The sequence below is a fragment of the Falco naumanni genome, chromosome 4 (genome assembly GCF_017639655.2).
Source record: "Falco naumanni isolate bFalNau1 chromosome 4, bFalNau1.pat, whole genome shotgun sequence".
NCBI lineage: Eukaryota > Metazoa > Chordata > Aves > Falconiformes > Falconidae > Falco > Falco naumanni.
In genome coordinates, this window is record NC_054057.1 from 42,067,010 (window position 1) to 42,090,853 (window position 23,844).

Here is a 23,844-nt window from a genome sequence, read left to right on the forward strand (position 1 = left end):
TCAGGTTTATAAACCTATTATTTTACACCTGACTACTGAAAATAGGTATTTTTTGACTCTGAACATTTAACCTATAATCTGAAATTGCTCTGTAATAGTACTTGTTGAAACACCAAGTTTCCTTTTACTTCTGGTATTACTTAACTTTGTACCAGCAAATATCTCATCTCACTAGAATATCAATAAAAACGTTTCAAGTTTTTGACCAAAGACTAGCCCCTTGGAAAAGTACTAAAGTCTCCCAATTTGAGATATCCCTTTGGTAACAACTACACCTTGAAATCTGCCAGTTAGCCATCTAACATGTGCCTCACTAATCACAGACAACAGAGCCTCCTTAAACAGTCATGTGGTTCAGCTTCAGATACCCTGAGGAAGTGGGGTGGATCTTTCTCCTTCATTCCAAAAATACTGTAACTTTTTATATCTCCTACTTATAACTTTAAAAAGCCTAAATCCCAAATGTGAAATAAGAGCTTACTGATTTCAAATAAAAGTTCAACATGAAAACCCTAGATTGGAAAGGATCAGATCAGAAACCACATTCCATTGACTTGAAATAAGATTACATTGGCAGAAGTTATCTTGGTTATAGCTAAAAACTACATCTTACAATGATCCTTTATTTTGAAAGCTTTATTATTTTTAACTGTTAGCCATTTAAAATGGACTCTTTCACCTTTCTCTATTTTTCATATTTAGCTAGTAACTTACATTCAGCATCAATTTCTTTCCATCTAGTATATAAATGTTTTTAATTTTATATTGTTATAAAAATATTTTATATAAATGTTTTATCACTGTTTCTATATTAAGAAAGAATTTTAGTCTCTAGTACTGGCTCAGACCAAAGGTCCATCTGGCCTAGTGTTCTTTATCCAAGAATGGCTACAAGCACTAGTAGGAAGCCGTATGGACAGGGTAAACATACATGATACTTCCCCCACTTACACACTCCCTGACTCCAACTGTTTTCAGTCTGGTGTATTTCCTGAGGCTGGTGTGGTTTGTCTCATTCCACTGCATATTTTTTCTTCTCAGTGCTTGCCCTGTCCTTGAACTAATCTAAAATTTTTGCATTTTTCTTTTTGCACATTGTCTTCTCGTACAAAAATCCATCATTTAATACTTTTGACAAAGAAGCACTTCCTTTTGCTTGGTTTGATTGTGCTTCTGCTAAGCTTCCTTTGTTAGTTCCTAGTTCTAGCATTAGAAGACAGGGACAGCAGTCACTCCCTGACTATGCTCTCTGTGATGATTTTGTAGACCTTTCTACAACACCTTCACAAATTCTTAAAACACTTTTATCTATGCTGAAGACTCCTAAACCTGGACTCATTCATTCCTCCCAATTAATTCAATCATCCTTGGTGACTTTCCAGAAACTGTTTGGTTTTTTTAAGTTGAAGGTACCGGAATCAAAAACATTATTTAAAGTAGGGGAAAAAGGAATTTCCACAGAGGTACAATAAAATTTTCTGTTGTCTTCCTATTTATTTGTAATGTTTGAATTGCTTTTTTGACTGCTATTAAGCACTGGGACAGTGTCTCACAGAAGTAGCTCATGAGAGGTAATGGTTAGTTCAGAGGCCATTATTCTATAAATGTAAGCTACACATATGCATTTATCTGCACTTTTAATCTCCTTTTCCATTTCATTGTTCAGTTACTCACTCTTAAAAAGTCCTTTTGTAATTCTTCACATTATACCCTTGCCCTACCTTGAATAACTTACAGTTATCATAAATTTATGTCATTCTTTGCTTATTCCATTTATCAGGTCCTTTATGAGTATCATTTTTAACCACAACTGATTCTGTGAACTGTAATTTTGCATTTCATAATTATATTACAATTTGGTTACAGTTATACTACACTTAATTAATTGCTTTAACCCTTGCAAATAGGGCCTTTTAAAGGTCCAAATAAACACTGCACTGCCTGGAATCATGGTCTGGTCACACACAAGTACTTTAATCAGATCAGAGCCATAATAACTTCTAATTTTAAAATTGCCAGTTAATTCATCTCCTCTATCAGAGTAAAAATTACAAGTCACCCATATTGACTAAGGGACTGGTTTAAGAAGCTGTCACCCGTTAAATTTACAAACTGTCCTCATAGAGGTTAAAGTTGGCTACTACAATCTGCATCCAAACAGTTATATAGCTTTCAATTAACCAAAAAGTTTCTTAATTAACATTTTCTTAACTCTTACGAATATTTCTTTTTATTCGTATTTTAATATCACAATATTTTCTTAGTATTGGCCATAGAAGACTTAAGACGTAAGAAGCTACTCTGGCAAGTTCTTAAGCAATTACACTTTTGCAAAATGTAAGATACTTTATACACCCTTCATCAAGGAGCAGTCTACCTTGAATGATCGCGTTTCTTTTAAGAAGGAAAGAGAGAAAAAGTGCCAGAAGGAAGCACACAGATAGTTACTATGGAATACTGATGAATGGTACTTTGTCCGTGCATCGTTTCTGCAAGGCCTTACATACATCCAGTTTAATGACCTAAAGAGCTTACATAACGGATTTGTGTGTGTGCAAATGTTGATGTGACGGTCTATCATAGAAAAAAAAATGTACAATAGCATTGCTTTTAAAAAACATACCAGAGCTTTTTCCACTATTCTGAGATCTCTTAGCACTATCAACGTTTCTATTCTTAAAGCACATTTTCAACATAAAGCTTATGGGCAGAAATCTCCTCTCAGTTCTGAAAAGTGAAATTCATCCATAATGTTGTGCTCTTCATGTATTTAAGACCAGCTTGCAGATTTCTGAATAAAATAGCCTTGCTAGAATTGAACGATGATTTAGGGTTTTTTAATTGTTTTTCTTCAAGACAGCACAGCTTGTTGCCACATTGGCTATTAGTACTTTCATCATTAGCATTGATTTATTTTTATTAAGGCTACATTTTAACACTCTGTCAAGAAGGCTCCCACAAAGCAGCGGAGTAGGGAATTCTCATCATTATTATCTAACATGGCATTTCCATAATAGAATTCCAGCAAAATTTACTGAATTAAGACTGGGCCAGAAAATCCAGGCAAGAAAAACAGTGAGCATTTAAACAGCCTTGATTTCCTTTGTGCTGACTTAAGAGCACTTCTAACCAACCTGCCAAAGCTACAGATGTATGAGGGGGATGTGTGGAAAGCATCTGTGTGGGAAAGCACAGACAAAGCAGAGATGTTGGCAAAACCCTGTATAAGAACAAGACTTTCAGGATTCCAAAAAGAATTTAGTTCAAAAGACTAAGGAGTCTTTATAAATCATCATTTCAATAAGCAGTGACTCTCTCCACTTCTAGATAAAAAAACCTAACATGATCAAGGAAATATGTTTAAAAAAAAGGAAAAGTAAATAAGGGAAAAAGACCGATTATTGATAACCATGTGATAGCAGACTTCTTTTTAAAAAGAACTATCATTAAACCAAAGGGAAAACTAAACAATTTTTTTAAATGAACAACTAACTTAAGAAGGGATCGTGCTAACCAAATTAGAACAAAAAAATGCTGAATGTGTATGGAGACATCAAGGTTAACTGTTGATAAGAAAGATTAAATAGCTTTTAGTACAGCACTTACTAAACCACACAAAAAGCATACTTGAAAATTCTTCTTAACACACAGCAAACCATTATTCTATTCACCTACAGAGTTCAGGCTTCACTGTTTGCATTCAGAAAGCTATTAACTATAGGGGACTGTAAAGTGCTAAGGTCATTTGGAGGAATGACTCTAACATAAATAAACTTTGCTTAGCAATTAAAAATATGTTTGCTTGTAGACAAGTGAGGGTTGCACGACTATATTTGAATAAAATGGAACATGCTTTCTATCACCAGGTTTGCTACTGCTTTCGTATCATTTAAATGCAACAGTCTTTATGTGCCAGTGCAAGAAAAAGTCTAAAATATCTAAAAATATTAACAAGATTCTACAAGTCAATTTAGGAAAACTGTCCAATATCATACCTAGAGCACTAAGCACACACACTCAGACTTCAAACTACTACTGGTTTGCTGAAGCATAATCCTAATATGACCCTAAGAAATGGTTTGTAAAATCAACATAGAACATTAAACAATGTCAACCCAGTTTAGGAGTGAGGCACATCTGACAAACAAGACCAAAAAGAACAGCAGGATGTTCCCTCATTTTCAGGCTTGCACACAAGCTAAGGCACCAATTGATGCACCGATCTGCTGGCATGGCATTTGGAGCTAGCCACGCAGGTATACCAAGAGGTTTGGCCTCCTCTACCCTGATGACTAAAAGTGATGGAACAGGTATACAGATTTATTGTTTCAGTAAATCAGTATAAGAATGAAAGTTGTGCCTCTACATTTCCTGGCATTTTTGTAATGAAAATAACAAGCTAACATGAAATTAATCCCATCTTGAGAAACACACTCCACCCCAGTGAGATGTTACCAGAAAGTCTCAGAAGAATGCCACCAACCACTGAGTTGGCAGAGGACCATCCATCCCAGGTGAAAAAGGAAGCAGGACAGTCAGAGGCACCTCTACAGTCAGTACACCTCACTGGCAAAACTGGCCAAAGATGTCTATAATTCAGGTCTCACCTGGAAGTTACACCACTTGCTTCCAAAGAATCCACTCTACAATACATCCATGGTTTTGATAGAGTTGAGAGGACAAAAAGGAACTTTACTGTGAGAGTAAGATGGTTGTGACCATCTAGATTTCTTGCCTTATGCTGGGCATCAGCAGAATGGGGGACACATAGAAGCTCAGCTTCAGTTTTCAGGGTGGAGTTGGAAATCGGACAAAGGAAAAGAGGGGGAAGACTCCAGTCCAGCAGAACAGCCGAACACCAGATCTCAGCAGCAAAAGATATGTAAGACTGGGAGATCTTGAGCCATGGTCCTTCACACAAACCTGAAGCCTCCTTGGTTTGCATGTACAAGCACAGCATGTAAACTTACAGCTGATATTTCAAACTCAAGTGTCTGCCAACCATTCATTCTGTTTATGAATCCATGCCAATTTAACTGTTTATCCAGTAGGACTGAAAAGGATGATCAGCCCACTACTTTCCTCTAAAATTGAGAACTTTCATGTGATTTCCATAAAATTATGTATAAAATTGATTTAAGGTATCACATACACAGGTGCAAGACCTGTGCTCAAGTTTTTCAGGCAAAATAGTGACTCAGATCTGAATTCTGCTTTGGACATTAGCAACTGTGTGTTAACTACTCTGATTTCTCTCTCCCTCCCTTTCTCCACTTTCCTGCCTCCTCCAACTTCTTACGAAAAGCCGGTCTGCAAAGACAAACTTTTCCAATGCAAAGATACACAGGCAACACAGCGATGTATAACCTACATCTCAATTGAGTGTTCCATACAATAGACTATCACATATTCTGAGCACAGAAAAAGGATTGTTCTTGTTTCCGTTATGAATAACTTTGAAAGGCTCCATTTTGCAGCAAAAGCATTTGTGACGTTTCAGTATCTTTCAAAGGAAAAAGTATCCAGGAAGCTCTAATTGTGCAAGAACTACATCCACATTTATAGTTATATGGCCATTCCTACAATTATTGATAGTGACAGTTATAATTGTAACAAGATCTATCACTTTTAAGTTTTACAGTGTTTCACAGATCGAGCAAGAAAATACAATTACCTGAACTTTACAAAAAAGCTGTATGAAACCAACAGGTAAGGAATTTCTGAAAACCTGTATTTCCATATGATCCTTTTTCCTCAATAATCTTTTATCAAGTAAAGGACTGTAATCTTTGTGTATTAGTATTTTCTATAATCTCCTAGATTCCCAACGTGGCTGTTATTATTTAGGAAATCCACTACACAGCCACTGAAGCTCTGCAGTGCCTAAAACATACGCCTGTCACTTAAGGTTTTTTTTTAAAATAAAAAAAAAGTATGCATTTAATTTACTTTAACACCCTTATCAGTCCACCTTGCAGAATGGGAAAGGAGACAATACTGTTTAATTCCTTTGGGTCTTTTTAGCTCAAACATCTCTGAAAAATTATCTTTAATATCTTTAAGCTCACTGATGAATCATCACAAATGCAACCAAAATCAGAGAAAATTGGGACTAATCAACAGAAATTCAATGAGTAGCTGAACTTCCCTTGTTTCTATTCCTGAAAAAATGTTTTCCTATTTCAACACATTTATCCTCCAATCACAAGAAGCTGAGCTCCCCAAATTTCCACTTAGTACAACAGCATGCCTGAATTCGAGAAATTTGAACCAAGAATGGGGAAGTGAGAGTGGCCTGGCTGGATACTATTCCTTCTGAACAAAGAACGGTATCATCCGGTTTCCGTCTTAAGCTAAAAAAATCTCAATTGTGGTATTTCACAGCATTTTCATTCCAGCAAAATCCATACTGCAGATACACTCACATCAGGAAAAGTACTTCTGCCTGAACAATATTTTACATTTGGGGAATGGGTAGAACTACTCTGCAAATACAATTTGCCACTGTCCTAGGTGTGATTTTCGTGAATCCACCAAAAAAAACTGACAGAAGTTTTCTAGCACAGCTCTACAGTAAGCGATCCCTTGCTCAAACTAATATTATAAGCCTGTGAAAGTGGTGGTAGCTCCCAAGACATTTAGGATTTTATGGGTCAAAGTAACAACTTTAAATGGCTCTTGGAAACAGGTGAATGTACTATACATATAGAGCATTATGGGTTCCCAAATTTCACATAAAACTCTGTAATCTCCTAGAGTTCAATTCTTGTCCATGAACTGCCCTCCAAAAATCACTGATTTAAACTGAAAAAAAACCCAAACAAACAAATAATTATATTTTTTTTTTTATTTTTTTTTTTTTTTTTTAGCTTTTCTGGGAACCTGAAAAACTGTTTAAATATGAAGCCTGAGTGTGCAGAGATCCTGCAAAAATCAGGAATTACTGGTTAATCTCTGTCACTGTAGTATGGACTCCATGGTTATGAAGATTACAAAATCTGGTATTTAATACCTTGTTTTCCTCTCCGCCCCTTCGTCATACTTGCTCTACAGATTTCCTTGCTAGCAGTTGGTTGGGTTAACTCAGCACTTCCCCTGCTGTCTGCTACAAAGGCAGTCAACCAAGGGTGGTGATAGGTAGGGCAAGAAAGGATAACAATGGGAAGAGACAGAAGGATTTCTCAGTACGCTGTGTGCATGAGCATACCAAAAGACAGCAATGGAAGTAAGCCCATAAAAAGGGCTAAAAACTGTCCATTTCTTTTGCAGAAAGCAATGATGGAGAAGTTTGTTCTGATCCAGCGGTAGAAAAGTTGGTGGGAACAGGGCTGCTATAGAGTAATGAAAAGCTCATTATTTAAAGACCCATCAGTCACATTGGTATTGAGCAGAGTGGAAAGATGAGAGTGAAAGAAGTTTCATGAAGGTGGAATACATACATTATAGCTACAGCCAATTATCACAGAAATTAGTTCCACTGAGCTTCCAACTTCATCAGCCCATCTATAACGTCACATGGACATTCTCACATAATTGCCAAGCACTGTTATATATCAATATCCTGGCAAATCATTCTATCTGTTACTTGGGAAAGCAGACGTTGATTAGCTTTCAGGAATAAAATTCAAAGACCACAAACTGGCAAGATTATACCATTGCATTTATGAAATATCTTTCCCATTACTAGAGGTATGCGGGTCTAAGAATGGAATCCTAAAAAGGAACTTTAATTATCAAAATACAGCCTATTTTGCTAAAATGCTAATACCAGTAAAGACAGTAAAAGTGACAGATCTTAGATGTAACTCTTTTTTTCACACTTCAAAAAGAAAATACTCTCTTGGCTTAGTTTAGGACAATTTTGAGAAAGAAGAGCTGGTCAAGAAAGTAACTGAAGTTACAAGAAAGTACTGAATAATTACCAGTGAGTTTAGATTAAATCAATTGCAAGGAAAACCAAAAGCATATTACAATTGCATTTGCTTCCATTTCCAAAGGAATACCATGAGTAATTACGCAAATTGGACAGTAAAATAAAAAAAAAAATAAACAGAAGAGCTTCAGAATTTCTTTTCAGATATTAAGAGTATTTTTTTTATAGAACCTCCATCCAAAGTAAAGTCAAAATCTCAAAAGAAAGCCTCTGTATCTAACATCATAAATATTTATTTCAAAAACGATATTAGGAATAATAAATGAGACTAGAAGAAAAAAAAAGTTTAAAAATGCATCTTGGAGACTAGAAAGTGAAGGGACAAGGTTAGTGTTACAAAACAGTTAGATTTTATAAGTATATGAAAGCAAGAAATGAAATTGCAAATGAAATCACCTAATGGGAAAATTAATTAAAATGCAGATTTTTATGTGCCCAAATAATAGGAATAAATCCCTGACATTCTGAAATCACAAATCTTGTAATAAATACTACTTAAAATCTATCAAATCAAGCATGGCAAGCACAGAGAAGAAGTACAAAAGAATAAAGTTTATGTATTTACAAAATATGGAGACTGATCTAAGAATTGCAAATTCAGAAACGGGTAGGAGATCAGCTGATTGCACAAATAATTCCACAAGCTGTGCTGATGGAAGAATAATGCTGAAAGATTCCCAAGAGAAACTACCTTAAGGGCTTGACTGAGATTAATTTTATTAAATAATTTTATTAACAAAGTATGGCTGTAAAGAAGATTCTCTACGAAAAACTGATTGGGTTTGAGGTCTGGAGTAATAGGATGGAATTTAATATTATTTAATGCAAAAATAGGCTCTTCAGAGAATTTCTGCTGTAGACTGTAAGTTTGATAGTTGGAAGGAGGTGGACTTGTATATCTGAATCAATCACACAGTGACTGCAAGCCACCAGAATAGCCCTGAAGGAAAGCAAATATAATCCTGAAATTAATCAGGCAAGGTGTTTTTAAAATCTCACTTACAATAGTGTGAAAAACACTGTCAACCTCTGTGCTAAAAGAAGTGAGCGCCCATCAGAACAGGCAGAGGCAAGTCTTTGTGGAATAGTGACACTTTTGCACAGGTACATGGAAACTACTTACTTGTTCAGCATCATGTAACGAGTCTGAGAATGACATCTCTCTCTAAACATGTAGGCAGAGGCAGAAGTGGCACACAAACAAAACGACAGTGCTCACACATAAATAGACATAACCCTGCCTTGAAGGGAAATTTATTGTGGAAATTGGATGAGGCTTTTAACCTCCAGCAGGGGATGTTACAAAACAATCTTCAAAAAGAATGGGTTAAAGTCCTGATTAGACCAAAATGGAGTTCAACATGGTTTTTGAGAAGTTTGTATGATACGCTTGTCTGCAAGAGAGAGGACTAGAGCTGATGACTCAAGACACCCTCTCTTGTACTGTTTCCTGTGTTCCCACTAACAAAATTTGCACACATAAGTAACAACAACCAGTAGCCATACTATTCAGCTGCATATCACTCATATGCATTCATATGTATTCATATGATTCAGCCACATCATTTTCATTATAACTTTAAACAGTTTTCCAAAGGCATCATTACCCCCATTTTGTAGAAAGGGAAACAGAAGTGATGTAGTTTGCCAGAGGCAACAAAGAATGCCATCAGCAAGGTTAGAAATGAAGAGCAGACCTCCCAAATCCAGGTGTAATAACTGTATTGCCCCATCTTCATACACACTAGCAATGGTTGATCCATGCATTCAACTGTGTCTAACAGAAATTGTCTGGCAAACAAAAAACACTTAAGGTAACACCTGGTTAGACAACGAAGGCTAAAAATCTCAAGGTTTTCAAGCTCAGGCTAAAAATATGTATGACAAGATTTCCGTCAGGAAGTGCTGATGACAGCTGAGGACCCGATTCTGTGGCCCTTACATTGCAATGCTCCTAACTGGAGTGCAACAAAGTGCTCGTTCAACAGTAAACGCTTCCTGAAACCCCCCTCCTTCTGTCCAGCCAGTCCTTGATAACCGGTAAGAAATAGGACTGAGCAAAAGGCTGTGTTTCTGTGCAGTACACATCTCAGAACAGAAACCAAACATGGACCAGGATACACAAGTGAATGAATGCCAGATCCACTGGATATGTTTCATCAGTCAGCTTTATTAGTTTAACAGAGAAGGACTGTGTGCCTTCGTTCTCAACCCTCTCATTTTATTTGGAGTTGGTGTCAGAAGAGGTCATGTTGCAAAATATAAACAAATTGCTGACATGGAGCAGATTTCCTTGAGTTGCCCAAGTTCCTCAAGCTGTTCTGGGCCACAGGAATATCTTTTCCTACAGACACAAGCCTACCAGCTAACTCCTAAGTCTCATTTATACCTGTGGGATATACTCAATTCGCAAGTCTCGTTTATACATCTGGCATATATTTACACACTGCTCCCAAAGCAACAACCACCAGCACAGCTGCATTTCTGGCTACCTGCCTTCCCTCCTATATCACAAACACACACACACGCGCGCGCGCACACACACAGACTGTGTGCTACCTTCTGCTGATCCACACTCAAAAATCATGGCAAAAGTCAGTTCTCACATCTGACAGATGCAGTATGTCATCCTCAAAAGTTCAGACCCGGCATATTAGATGTGATAGCTCCTGAAGTTATCTTAATAATCTACCATTAACATTTCCAGGCTCTATCAGTTGCAGCCTGGCTCACTGGTTATGCACCAAACTTCCCCGTCAGGGGTCTCTGACCAGGCTAATTTTGCATGTGGCAATAACCACCTAATCAATCCATGTCTTTCTAAGTCCTAATGGAGCACCTGCACATCCAGACATGAATCTTCCTCCTGACATCCTCCAGAAACATAAATTACAAGTTTAGTGCACACACCAGACAAGTCTCAGTGACCCTCTGACAGGGCAAACAGAGGTCATGCAACAATCTGATTTTCAGCACCCACTATTTCCACCCTTCCACTTTCTGAATTCTAAAACCTGTAGTTGTAGTTAGTATCACTCTCCGGTCTCACAGGAACCCAACTTCGAAGCAATGACTGGTTCCTAAGCAGGATAACATAAGCAATGTTTCTGTTAGCAAGTACTACAGCACAATAGGAGATCTCTGGAATGAAACTGCTCTGAGGACATACTCCATTTTTTACAGCAGGGAGGAGTAGCTATGGTCTAGCTCTACTCTGGTCCAACGGACTAGATACACTTTGGTGGCTGGAATACATCATTCAGTTTAGTTTCATCTGGAATTAATCCACTTTGTATGCTCCAAGACAGCCCTGCAATGCCAAGGAAAGTGTGGTAGGATGATCAGGAGATTCACTTAAAAACCACTAAAATGCTAGTGGGGCCAAAATCATCTTACTCTTGACTAATACCTGGCCTATCAATTGCCATGGCCATGCAAGAACACTTGCAGGTATGTAAGAAATATGTGTCATATCACAGTTACCTTTGCATCTCAGCCACCTCTTCAAAAATCTGTCATTCAAGGCTCAGAAAGGCTTTTTGGGTTGTCACAGAAAGGTCAGGAAGACAACCAGATGTCATGAATGAAGCCTGTTGGTATCAGAGAGGGTCTAGGGTCTGGTGCATAATTAATAAACCTTTTTGACTCTGACTGTAAATTCAACCCAGCTATGTACATCCAAGGAAGCAATGGGTTGGTCACTGATTGGTAGGGCTGAGCCACAGCTGTAGCTAGAAATGGCACAAGGTACTAAGCTCACTGCTGGACTCATTAGTCTCACTGATACATCACCACAGCTCTGTCACTGCTCAATGATGCATGCTTAGGGAAGGTACCTACGAACCACAGTCCTTCCCTTGCTAAGATCTTTCCAGTTGCCTGCTATCAGTGTATGAGAGCCTGCCTGACCCTGTCACTGGATTTGGGTCACAACAGTTAGTATTCCCTGATGGTTTTAACTTTCACAAACTTGCCTAATCCTTCTTTTAATGTATTTTATACTTCTACGTCTCCTATATTAATGAGTTTCACGGTTTGATTATATGCCACATATTGTTTTTTCTTTTAGGTATGATGCCTGACAGCTACGCTTCCTGGTCCTAGCTGCAGCCTTATAAGAAACAGTACATAACCACATGCTACCTAGGGCTTTATAGACTTATTCAACTTGATCTTTTTTTTTTATTATTTTGAAAGCTCAATCCTCATTTGTGTCTTCTCAGTATCTTTTCTACCCATTTTATACATAGGCTGGTCATTTAATCACCAATCTACTGTCAGTGCCTTCTATAATTTTTTGTCATCACCTGCATTGATAATTCTGCTTAATTTTCTATCACCAACAAGCTTTTTTGAGCCTTTCATCCAGCTCGTTTCTGTTGAAAAGGAACCTGACTGCTAACTGAACTTCTCAATTCAAGACAGCATGCCTGCTATTATCTGAGCCAGAAACACGCACTGCACAGAAAGAGTGCTAAACAAAAGGCAGTGCCAAGCAAATAACCTCATTCCATGCCTGCTGCCCTTGCCCTGGTCATATCTACAATTCTCCTGGCACAGACAAAGAAAATCTTTTGACATTTCCCTTGTGCTCACAACACTGCAGCCAAGGGCAGCCCAGCCTACACCAGAGCAAGTGTCCCAGCAGAGCAGGCAAGAAAATATGAGAAGCGAAATGAAGGCACCTCCCAGGTCCTCTGAATCCTTCATTTCCCATCACTGGTGCCAGAGGGAGCAGCACTACTGTGTGACTCCAGCTCTGCAACAAAATGGTGGCCAATATCATTCAAGATAAAAGGTGGCAAAGTGCCTTTGTCCCACTAGCTGAGGAGGGACTAGGATCCCTGATCAGTATTGGTACACTGAGACACAGCCTGCAGACACCCAGACCCCTTGCCCTGATGCAGACTCTGGGTCTTGCCACAGTCTCCTGTAAGCCAATCCTCCCTTTTCCCCCAAAGACCACCTCTGCTGTGCCAAAATCCACACCACCCATCCTCCTCAGCTGCTTACCCACTCACTATTCTGGAAACTGGGAATGGCTATGCTGTTATGCCAAACCCTATAAAAATCAGTTAACCCCAGCAACATAAGTCACACACTCTGGAACATATTTCAGTATTCCTCTTAAGACTGGAAAAGGGCTGGACTGGCCAAACTGGGTAGGGGTTCACTTTACACCATCATTCCCTAGAGAAGAAAGGAGAAAGCTGATATAAAGCAGGGGCACAGCAGGAGTGAAGCTCAGAAAGGCTGAAAACAACCAGCCTTGATGTTCAAAACCACCACCTCTCAAATGACATTTTCCTCAGACTAGACTTTCTCAAAGTTCAGTATTTAGTCACTACGCGAACTGAGGTTCAGACTCACCCTGTTTGGTGCCTGTGGCTTGCTTAGTGAAACATTCAGCATATGCTGCTTTATACCTCGTCTTTCGGGGGGTTGAACAGGGTCACTAATTATCAACTGTGAAAAGGCAGGAGAGAAAGAAATTAACTCAAGGCAGATCTGGGAAAAAAAAAAAACAAACTTCAGTCTTCCATTAAAACACTATAGTTGCTACAAGTAAGACTATGTTGGTGTGAGCCACAGAAAGAACCTTTCAAAGAATTAGGCAAGCATTTCTGTAACTAAATAATTATAATATCAAGAGCAGAAAGGATTAGAAACCAATACTTGTGTTAGTTTAATCTGCTTTTTGGAAAAGTAAACTCTTACCCTCCAAGATCTTTGTAGACACAAGCAGAAACGTCACATGCAAACTCTGGCTACTTCCCCTCTTGTGTTAGGATGGTTAAGAAGTTTAATCATTACACTGATTACAGTGCTGGCTTTGTGACAACTAATGTATCTACCGACAGGCTAAGGAAATCACAGACATATGTTTTAACATGCAAAAAAAAACCCCAACAACCGAGTGCCACAGAGGACCAGCTACCCCTGCTGTCAAGGTCAATGAAATCTGTGAACATCATAGGGGTGAGACATTCAAATCTCCAGGGACCAAGATTAAAGATGGTATTAGCTTTAGAAGAAGCAGAGCATCTTGTTCTTCAGCAGGAGGTTTACTGCCTAAGATGCTGCCCTAGCAACTGATGCACAGTACAAAAGCATCAGATAAGACAGAATTAAGAGCTGAAATTATAAGCAGGTAATGGATAATATAGGAAAGCAAGGAAATTCGAAATTATCTTTCCCTTGCAAGCATTTTCCTACTGAAGGATCTCTGGAGGACCTAACTGTTTCTCAAATTTTTGGCTAATTAATTTTTTCTCATTCTAAAAGTTTCATTTTAATTAGCTCCCAAGTTGAGCTACTATGAAGAGTTTCTATTTTCATTTCCTCTTTACTATATGTAAAAACCACTGACTTCAAAAATATGTACTCGTTAAAAATAATGAGTGATTTTGATATTACTTAAATACATCCAGGTGACACAGGAAAAAGAAGTTGTTGGGGTTTTGTCATGATTTAGTTGCTTAATACCACAACAGAAAAAGCCATACATTTAAATATCAGAAACCTTCCAAGCTGATTAAGTCTTGAAATCAGTAGTGTTTAAACAGAGACTTAAGTCCTTTAGTCAGATGTCAGGTAAATGCTTACAGCAGTTGCCACAAAACACTTTTTATGGTTGTCATCATTTACAGCTTGGAATTTTTCATTCCATAAACTACAGCATGAAGAGGTGTGTGCAACAGAGTCAATACTGCAGCAAAATGCAGAAATAGCATAACTGTCAATTTACTGCTCCCATTTACACAGCTGTTTTAGCCTCCAACTATGACGTTAAAGAGTTTTAATAAGTAAATATTGACCTGGAGGTTTACTTCTCTAACACATGCATCTGTTGACAAGATATGATAATTGCTGTGGATTAACAATGAAGTCCATGAAATGTTACATTACGTATTTGAGGATTATGTAGTAGTTTCTTAAATTATTGATGCCCTTCATATAAGCCTTGCCTTGCAATATGAATGCTGTATCACAAATAGATGAAACAAAACAGAAATCTCTATCTTTTTATTTCCGATCCCCTAATTAGACATTTCTATATTGTTATTATTTTAAAAAGAAAAAGCCCAAGAGGTATTTTTCTACACTGAATTGAACATTTTTGATCATCAAGAAATAGAGCGTTCTTTACTAAATTAGTGTATCTCACGTAAAGCAACCAATCAACCCAAATTTAACTAAATTTAACTAAATACAGGTTCAACTTAAAGTTTACCGGTGCCAGTGACATAAATGAATACAATGCCTTTGAGTTTGGAGTTCAATGACACTGTTCTAATGTATGTGTCACAAATACATGTTTTAATTATTTCTCTTTAATGCTCAGCTTTCTTGCTGTTTTCTGAACAGAATCATGATAGGACATCTCTATCAAAATATTTAGGTTATCGTTTGATTCAATTCTACTTAAAATCTGCAGCTTTGCAGCCGGTTTACAATTAGCATTCATTTCTCATGCATGAGTTGACCCACTTACACAATGCAGTAAATCCATGCCTTTGGGGATTTTTCTGGACGGCTTGTTTTACTTCTACCACACAACTCATTTTATTTTGTCAATATAGTGAGCAAGGTTACAGTTATCCTGTCAAATTTATGTCTTTAAATTAGAATCAGAAAGACTATACTATTCCCTGTGGAATTTCACTGAAAACTTTTTGAAACTTTGAGATGTATTTTAACATTATAAAGGCTCTGTAACTTTTTTAATCAACTAATTACATATAAACGCAGCGAACTAGAAGAAATAAGCAATAGTTACAGCAATTTCTTTTATAAACTTATAAAAAAGACTTATGAAATCCTAGAGAAAACATAATAAAACACAATAATATATATCATATTTGCTAAAAAAGGAGAGAAAAGGGGTTTTTTAACCAAGCCTGTAGAATAAAGCCAGATGGAATAAGACTATTTAAGAGGCAGCTATGTAGGTGTCACATCTCCTTGCTTTGACTACCAGAGATCCACTTAACCTAAAATATTTCCTTCTACATCTCTGAGGACAGTTTCAGTTTCACATTTGTGAGGGTTCTTTCGAGGTCACCTAGCCATCTTCACTGTGGGGATGCTGAAAGTGAGCCTTCCCAAGCAGAAATTGTCCCACGGTCATGTTCCATTCAAGTCCAAACAGATCTGTGTCTGACAGACAAGCAACCTCCATTTTATACAGCCTGCTGATGTGATGTTGCTCTTACACATTAGTAGTTTACCAGAACTTCAATATAGATTTGGGGTTAGTGTTTCAATAGACTTACCCAAATGCATAGCTGAACTTACACATCTAATGATATTATGGGCAGCTTGGGATATAATAGCTCAAACAACTCACTAACACCCCTTATAAATCCCTATTTTTAATGCTAACAGTTTTTCTAAATGCAGTTGCCTCTCTTGGGCAGGGGTTTGTTTTCCAGCTTCTTTGATGGTAAAGTGTCTGTTCTTTCTTGTGAAGAGTTATGCATCCATGTTACAAAAGAAGTAGTCTTAAAACAATGTCACTGACAGACTGCAATGTCTTCCTGCTCTGGACCACAAAGCTGATCTTCAGCAGGTGAAGAATGTCACCATGTTAGAGATACCTGTTTTACTGCTCCCATGGAATATGACCTAATGTGACTGAGTTATACATTGCTGCAAACTGAAAGTCCATCTGCTCAGTAGACCTTTTCCAGTAAAGTCAACTAAATTTTTCAGTTCCACTTGTACTGACAGATTCATACATAGTAATTGTAATGAGTATCTGACATTCCAAAAAGTATCCTTCAGCTTGGTATTATGGGGTCTAAAACATACAGTTTCTTCCCCCATGTTGGGAGCTATTGTCATGTGTATCACATGAATTAAGATAGGAAGACCAACAAAGAGAAACTGAAAAAAGTTATGGGGATAGAAAAAGAAGTCAGCACCACCCTTGACGAATCACAAACACGCTGCTCTGGATTCTCAGTGATCTTTTCCTCCCCAAACAAGAGCTGTAAAATTCTTCCACAAAGGTTGTCCCTCCCTCTACCTCCAACGGAAGGTTGACATAGAAGATAATGGTTTACTCTAGGTGCCACTTACTGGATTAGCATGAATACTTTAATCTCTGTGCTCTAGTTCTTCATGTAAATAAGGACCACATAAAAGGGGAATCCAACACCTCCCCATTTCTTAGACAACTCTGAAAACAGTATCATTCAGTACAGTTAAAGAAGTGAGAAAGAAGCTTTGGGGGAAACTCCATAAAGAAGTTACAGGTTGTTTTTACATTTTATGCTGTGTGGAATATCATACTGTACAGTAAGTAAATAGTAAATTAAAGAAAATATACAAAACTGAACGCTTGATGACTATTGCTCTACACAGGGATCAAAGCAGGAAGAAGTGGACAAAGCAGCCCGCCATTAAATAATTTAAGACTTTTTACTGAAGAATTCATATACCTAGGGGCTAATTTAACACTGTCTTTTTCTAACTTTGCATAATACTTCAATAATGATCATTAAAGAACAATTTTTCTTTTTTAAGTAGAATACACACTGAGGTTTGAAATGCAGTCTCAAAGGTTTCCAGTTGCTCATTTAGCACAAGTTCTATCTACAATATTACTTACATTTCCTTAGACTCATAATTTCTTAAATGTGTTCAGTCACTTTACAAATTTCTGAAAGCTGTACAGTATATGAAAGCTATATAAAAATCTGCAAAAAAATATTCATATTCATTGAAAATTAATGTGATTCTTTTGCCAAGTCATTTCTAAAGCATTTATTAGAACTCTACATTTAAAGGCAAAACTATCTCTGCTTCCTCAAAATATGAAGTCAAGAAACTTCAACAAAGAAATATTAGAAATTCAAAGGACCTGGGGTGTCTCAGAATTTCCATTTGTACATGTCTATACCAAGTAAGATTTGAGATCAATCCAGAAAAGCGACAAGGTTGGACATGACTCTATGCACATATGTTCACTGCACAGGACCACAGTAGGAACTCCACCTTCTTGCAGAGGTACAGTTGTATTATCAACAGGAATAACATATTCAACCTTCTCATTTCCAGCCAGAAAAAAAATGCTGTTGAACTCAACTGGTAGGTGCTTAGTCACCCGATTTATATGCAGCTTATTTGAAATGCAGATGTGTGGAATTAAGCCTACAGCATACCAAATAATGAATAGCTCTTGGAGTTGCAGTTCATGTTAAAACTGCTGAAAGAACCAACGGGAGCAGAAGGCAGTTGGTACTATTGGTGCACCGAGCCTCCCATGCCTGCTACGGGCACACAGCACTTCATACACTAGTCAGCAAGTGCTATTCTGTCTATGTTAGTAGACACAGTTGTCATATATGATTAAATGCATATTTTCCAAATGAAAAAATGACAAAAAAAAATCATGCTTACAAATACAGAGTCAGATAACATGTGAATCACTTCAGAAGCAGTGAAAATCCCAGCATTGTCTAGAACAATATAAGCTCTTTTTGTATACAATTTAACACGCTTACCTAGTCTCTTCATTGATGTGCCATGGTTGGTTTTATGAAATGTAAACACTGACGTTGCTGTCAATTTTTCTTGTTCCCTTTCATGTTATTCTTCTCTTTCACTTGAATTGAACAGAGGGAAAAAATCCCTTAGAGATGAGTATCTCCAGGCTTTACGCTGTGAATCCTACAAATGGAGCTCCAGGCCTTCTTGTTAATATCTTCTTCTCCTGCCAATTTTATCTACAATCTGTTTTGGCAATTTAAGAGACCATTTTATGTCTGAGCAAGTAAACAGGTAGAATAACTGTGCCAATAGCTTCCAAGTACAGAGCCATGGTTTAATGCTGCTTAGGGACAGTTTCTAATTTCAGAAGTGCAGAAGTGCACAAGTACAGTAGCAATGCCATTTGTTTCTTCTTTTAGTTGCTATATGAAGATATATCACATCTGAGTTAATACGTAATTCCTTATCATTTGCCTCTCTCTCCAGAAAACAGGTGTTTAGTTGATTCACATTATGGGGGAAATCCTGTCCTTGGCTGCTTCCGCTGAAACTGTATAAATTTAACTGGAAGTGGAATGTGACCCTTGATACTTAAAAAAAAAAAAAAAGCACCATATTTCATTAAAGACAATGAAGACATAGCCTTTCTCCTTCAAATCCATATACACTGCTACACTGCTTTTCAGAATGTTACAAGATTTTCATGCTCTCTCTCTGCATCCAATACAGGCTTCACTAACTTCAGTGAGGAGTTGAACTCTCGATATATGGGGGAGACGTTGCCCCCCCATTCCCCAGGGGTGATTCACCAATCTCCTTTTTACTAACTCTACTGTCCTTCCTAACTTCTTCACCAAAATAGGATACACTGGAAATGTGCTTTGTATACCAGATTCAATCTGTTTCCTTATTTTCCTTTTTTTTACCTTGAAGTACAGTTTTCATTTCATATACAACCCAAACCTCCTGGAAAAGGAGTCACATATATACAAATGAACTGCATGACTTCATTTTGCCCGCTCTCAAAGGGAAGAAGGGCAGAGATGTGTGCTGCTGCTTGCTCCCACATGACTTAAATTCATGAATGTGGAAGTGAGAAAAGCTTACATGGGCTCTCAATGTAATGAGGGTAACCACTGTGAAAGCTTCCATGCACTCCTCCAGCCATACAACCAAGCCAGCAACCTCAACCATCCAAGCACTGGCTTTTATCTTAATGAAAGCATCTCACTCCATCAATTTGTATAGAGGCCTGTTTTGCTTTATACTCCGCAGACATTCACCAGGAACACATTTAAGAAAGACCAACTTATTTCACATAGGATGAAACATGCTTCAAGCCATCTATCTAGACATAAAAGTGCAGCAGCAGTAAGCTGCGCCTCATTGCTGCAAACTGCTTAAAGTGTTCCACTTCCCCAAAGGAAGTATTATTAGATTGAGTTCCCGCTTCTTCATTTAGCCATGTGTCATGATAGATCAATAAAAAGGCTTTTGCCATCTTCCTTAATTATTCTGTTCCTTTTGCCACCTTAACTTTTTCCTTGTAAAATTAGTTTATCATTAGCTTATTGGAAAATACATTGATTTTTTTTTAATTGTGAGAATACTTCCATTCCTATTCAAAATCCTCTCAAAGTTCAAGATGGACAAAAAACAATGCAAGGTCCTTTAGCAACATTAACACATTCCTCTGTGTGAACAGTGTAATTTTTTTTATATTAAGTACATACTCAATACCAAGATACAGTGATATCTGCAGCAGAAGTGATGGAAATTTTGTATTTCAAATGATTCAAAAAATACTAATACTTATAAACATATATACTTTTTATAATACTTATAAACATTTTCACACATATTAATTCATAATATTTATTTAATTTTTTTAATGTCTGCTTAGCCATGCAAAGGGTGCCAAAAGTCCTGCAAATCAGTAAAAAAACTGCTTAGTTTATGCAGCCTTCCCTACACCCATCTAGATTAGCATGCTAGTATGCGTGGTTTACACCTTTCAAGCTAACTCAATGCTAAGAAGCTCTAACAGTTGTAGTTTGGAGCAGCTGAACCTGAATGTCCTGGAGAGGCTTTGTGATTCTTTCTAACTTGCACGTTGCACATACTGCAACATGCAATCAGGCTTTTAATGCTAAAAAATATGAGACACTAGGGTAAATTTCATTCTTTTCTAAGGAAATTCATTCTGGTCCTGATACATCCATTGAGTCACAAAATAAATTCCACAAGTTTGGTCTAAGTCTTCAGAGGTAGGATTGCTGGTGCAAAAATAGCAATCAAAATCCAACCTCCTCCCATCAACCCACTTTCACTTCCCCCAGTACCTCTTTTCCTCTCAAGGCTTATATTGAGCGCATAAGAGATTCTTTAAAAAGTCAGAGCACTGTGCTAATGTCCATGTATGCTGCAAAACTTGGTATCAGGACAAAAAGAAAATATTTTACAAAGATTTCTGCTAAATAATCATCATTAGTTTTATTTTGTCATTTATCTTCATCACAAATAGCTACACACTTAACTGTGCTCACTTACCCCCTCAATGAAGTTGTGACAATTTTGTTTCAAATAGGATCTTTGAGAAGTTTCTAATACTGCAAGGTGAAATCAAAATAAAACTGAAAATTAAATATATATATATTAGTATTCTTCCATTTTGCTATATATGAAAAGTAAAATTACTGTAGAATTATGAAAGTGCTTACCTTTCAGTGTCTTGAAATCTTAATAAGATCCTTAGTCCATGATGTATACTGTTTATCTGATAAATACAGAAACTACTCTGTGTGGAATGCATTTCTATAATACAGGAGTTTTCTAATTAGATTCAAGTTGTGGCCTATGCAAAATTATCTTTCTAGAATATAATACTATAAATCAAATTATTATTTTAGTGTAAGCATAAATGAAATGCAACTTCTTTTATCATGCACATTTTAAAATTCCATTTTACCCTTCAAGATTAATTATTTTTAATAGAGTCCATGACTTGGAATGTCTATCAGCTACATACATCAAGAAAAGGAAACAACTCTGCATTGTTAAGGCTGAGTGGAACAATTTTGTATTGTTAAGAATGGATGGAACAAATCTGTATTGTTAAGACTGGGTGGTTAGGAATGAAGAGACAAGAGTGGCACATCCAACCACCAAGAAAAAAACTCAAAAACAACTTTTCACATTTAAAAAGATATTTCTGGGTCTGAAAAGGCAGGTAGACACCTTTGGTTCAGAAGCCAGGAAGTATCATAAATTGTGCAACAGGATTATCTGCTAGAAGAGAAACCCCCTTGTGCCACTCAAAAATAGTGACAGGAAGAAAACTCTTTCCCATTTCACAAAACTACTTGTTTGTTTTTATTTTCCCCCTTTCCCACAACAGAAAACCCAATATGCTTTGAACAAGAGAGAGAGAAAGAGTGTGCACATGACCATATTCTGGTGTTGAGGGTACTGGGCTTGGGAGATCTAATTAAATTTCTTGACATGCCAATATCCAAAACTGAGTACCCACAGGCCTGCTGTAGGGTACTCCTCTCAACCTCTCTTAACAGAGCAGACCCATACAAGGGATTAAGTATTCATCAGAGCATTGCTCGTTTCATCTCCTTGATGCATTCCAGAACTACCCCACACAAAAGAATCACTCTTGCTTGAGGAAGCTATGTAGGTCATAAGAGGACCTAATTTAAGTTCCTGGTCTGAATAAAAAATACAGCTGATTAAAACCAGGGACTCACTGAAGTTCCCCAGATCCCAAATGGAAGTCTTAATGGCCATGCTTTTTGCCACTCTGAAGAATAGATCTTTCTCCCTCACAAACCAGAAATTTCAGTTAGCCCCACCATTAACTTAGGATAAGAGCCTTCATCCTTACATAAGCACAAGAGCATTTACACAGCTCTGAAATTAACTGTCCTCCCCATTGGCCAAGGCTCCAGGAAATGAGTCCTAATTTTTCATCTCAAAGACCAGCTCCAGACATCAAAACCTTAACTAGTGAATGCTTCAGCAAGAATGGTACATCTCCGTTGCTGTGATAAAGTAGTAATTTTCAGTGATGCATTTTTTACAGTAACATCCCAACCTGAAAAAAGTTTTTTCTTTCAAGTAGGTGATTGTACTTACACTGGGTGCTTCTGATACCATGCAGTTATTTCATTACTACAAGGAATGATTCAAAAAATTTTCACAAAATCATCTATGGAGACAAGTTCCCACAGCAGAATGATCAGGAGAGAAGCCAGGACAAGCTAATGGTATTGATGCTGTATAATTTCTAGCTCACACCAGTTCTTACTTATTTCATAATATATCACAACTTGCACTACATATCACCCAATATTCCACCACGTAGTGAGTTAAACATGCTACAAGGGAATACAATATAAATAAATATCTTTCCTAGTGAAAACATGTCAGAAGTCCTGTTTTAAAAAAATCCCACTCCTGAAAGCATTTTGCATTCAAGCTCTAAGCTAATGAAACATATGGTTAAGTTTTGCTATTTGCCATTCCTTTTTCATCTTGCAGAACATTGTCTTGTATGCATTTTCTTTTAAAACTCAGGATCAAAATTTTATCTGCGTCTAGAAAACTCCATCTTGCCAGTTTGGCTAATTTTGAAAACTCCTGGTAAAAAAAAAAGATAAAACATTATAGTTCATATCATTTGTATAGTTTACATATAAATAAAACTTACTTGCTGGCAAATCTATTAAAAAAGCAAAAAGTGTCAAATCATTTTAGTACAGAAAATACTTTGAGCATACTTGCTGAAAGCTGGAGAGGTGAACACACATTGCCAATGTGCTGTACAAGTCCATGGTATAGAGTGACACACACTTCAAAATCTGACATACACAAATCGGTCAGCAAAATCAAGATTCTTCACTCTCACAGACTTCATCAGAAACACCAACAAACACGCCTTTTCTTAGACACACTATTTCTCCATCTACAATCACTTTAGGCGGCAGTCACATACATTACTGATTTGTTCCTGAGTCCTTTTCAGTCTTTGTAACTCGGGCGTATCGGTCACAATACTGAACCCTCTTCCTTTGCTTTCTTCAAAGTCTCTTTTGTATTTTACCTACAGAACAGAAAATACAGAAGAACAGAGTTGTTTTTATTTTCCACAATGTGCCCCTAGAATTGCAGCAATTCTTTTTGACTGTAAATAAAGCACTTGTGAAAGGCTTTCAGCCCTTAAAGGAGAAGCCTGCCTTCACCCACAGAGACAGGCAGCAACTGGGCTCACCTCCACACATACTGCAACTGTGGAAAGATCACTCTCCATGGTCATTTCATTCTCAGAACAGTAACCACAGAACTAGAGATGCCAACGCAGCAACAAGCAAGCACTTAGTTTCACACCAAAAAACCCAGCTATAACT

General features: G+C 37.3%; 1 protein-coding gene across 2 annotated transcripts in view; it reads right to left on the reverse strand.

The window, feature by feature from the left end:
* NEBL (nebulette) overlaps positions 1 to 23,844 on the reverse strand; it is a 269,278-nt gene that overhangs the window by 122,771 nt on the left and 122,663 nt on the right. For both annotated transcript variants that reach the window (XM_040591580.1, XM_040591578.1), the window contains exon 4: positions 23,433 to 23,540. In XM_040591580.1, the coding sequence (XP_040447514.1) occupies positions 23,433 to 23,540 (108 nt within the window). The remainder of the gene's footprint in view (positions 1 to 23,432; positions 23,541 to 23,844) is intronic.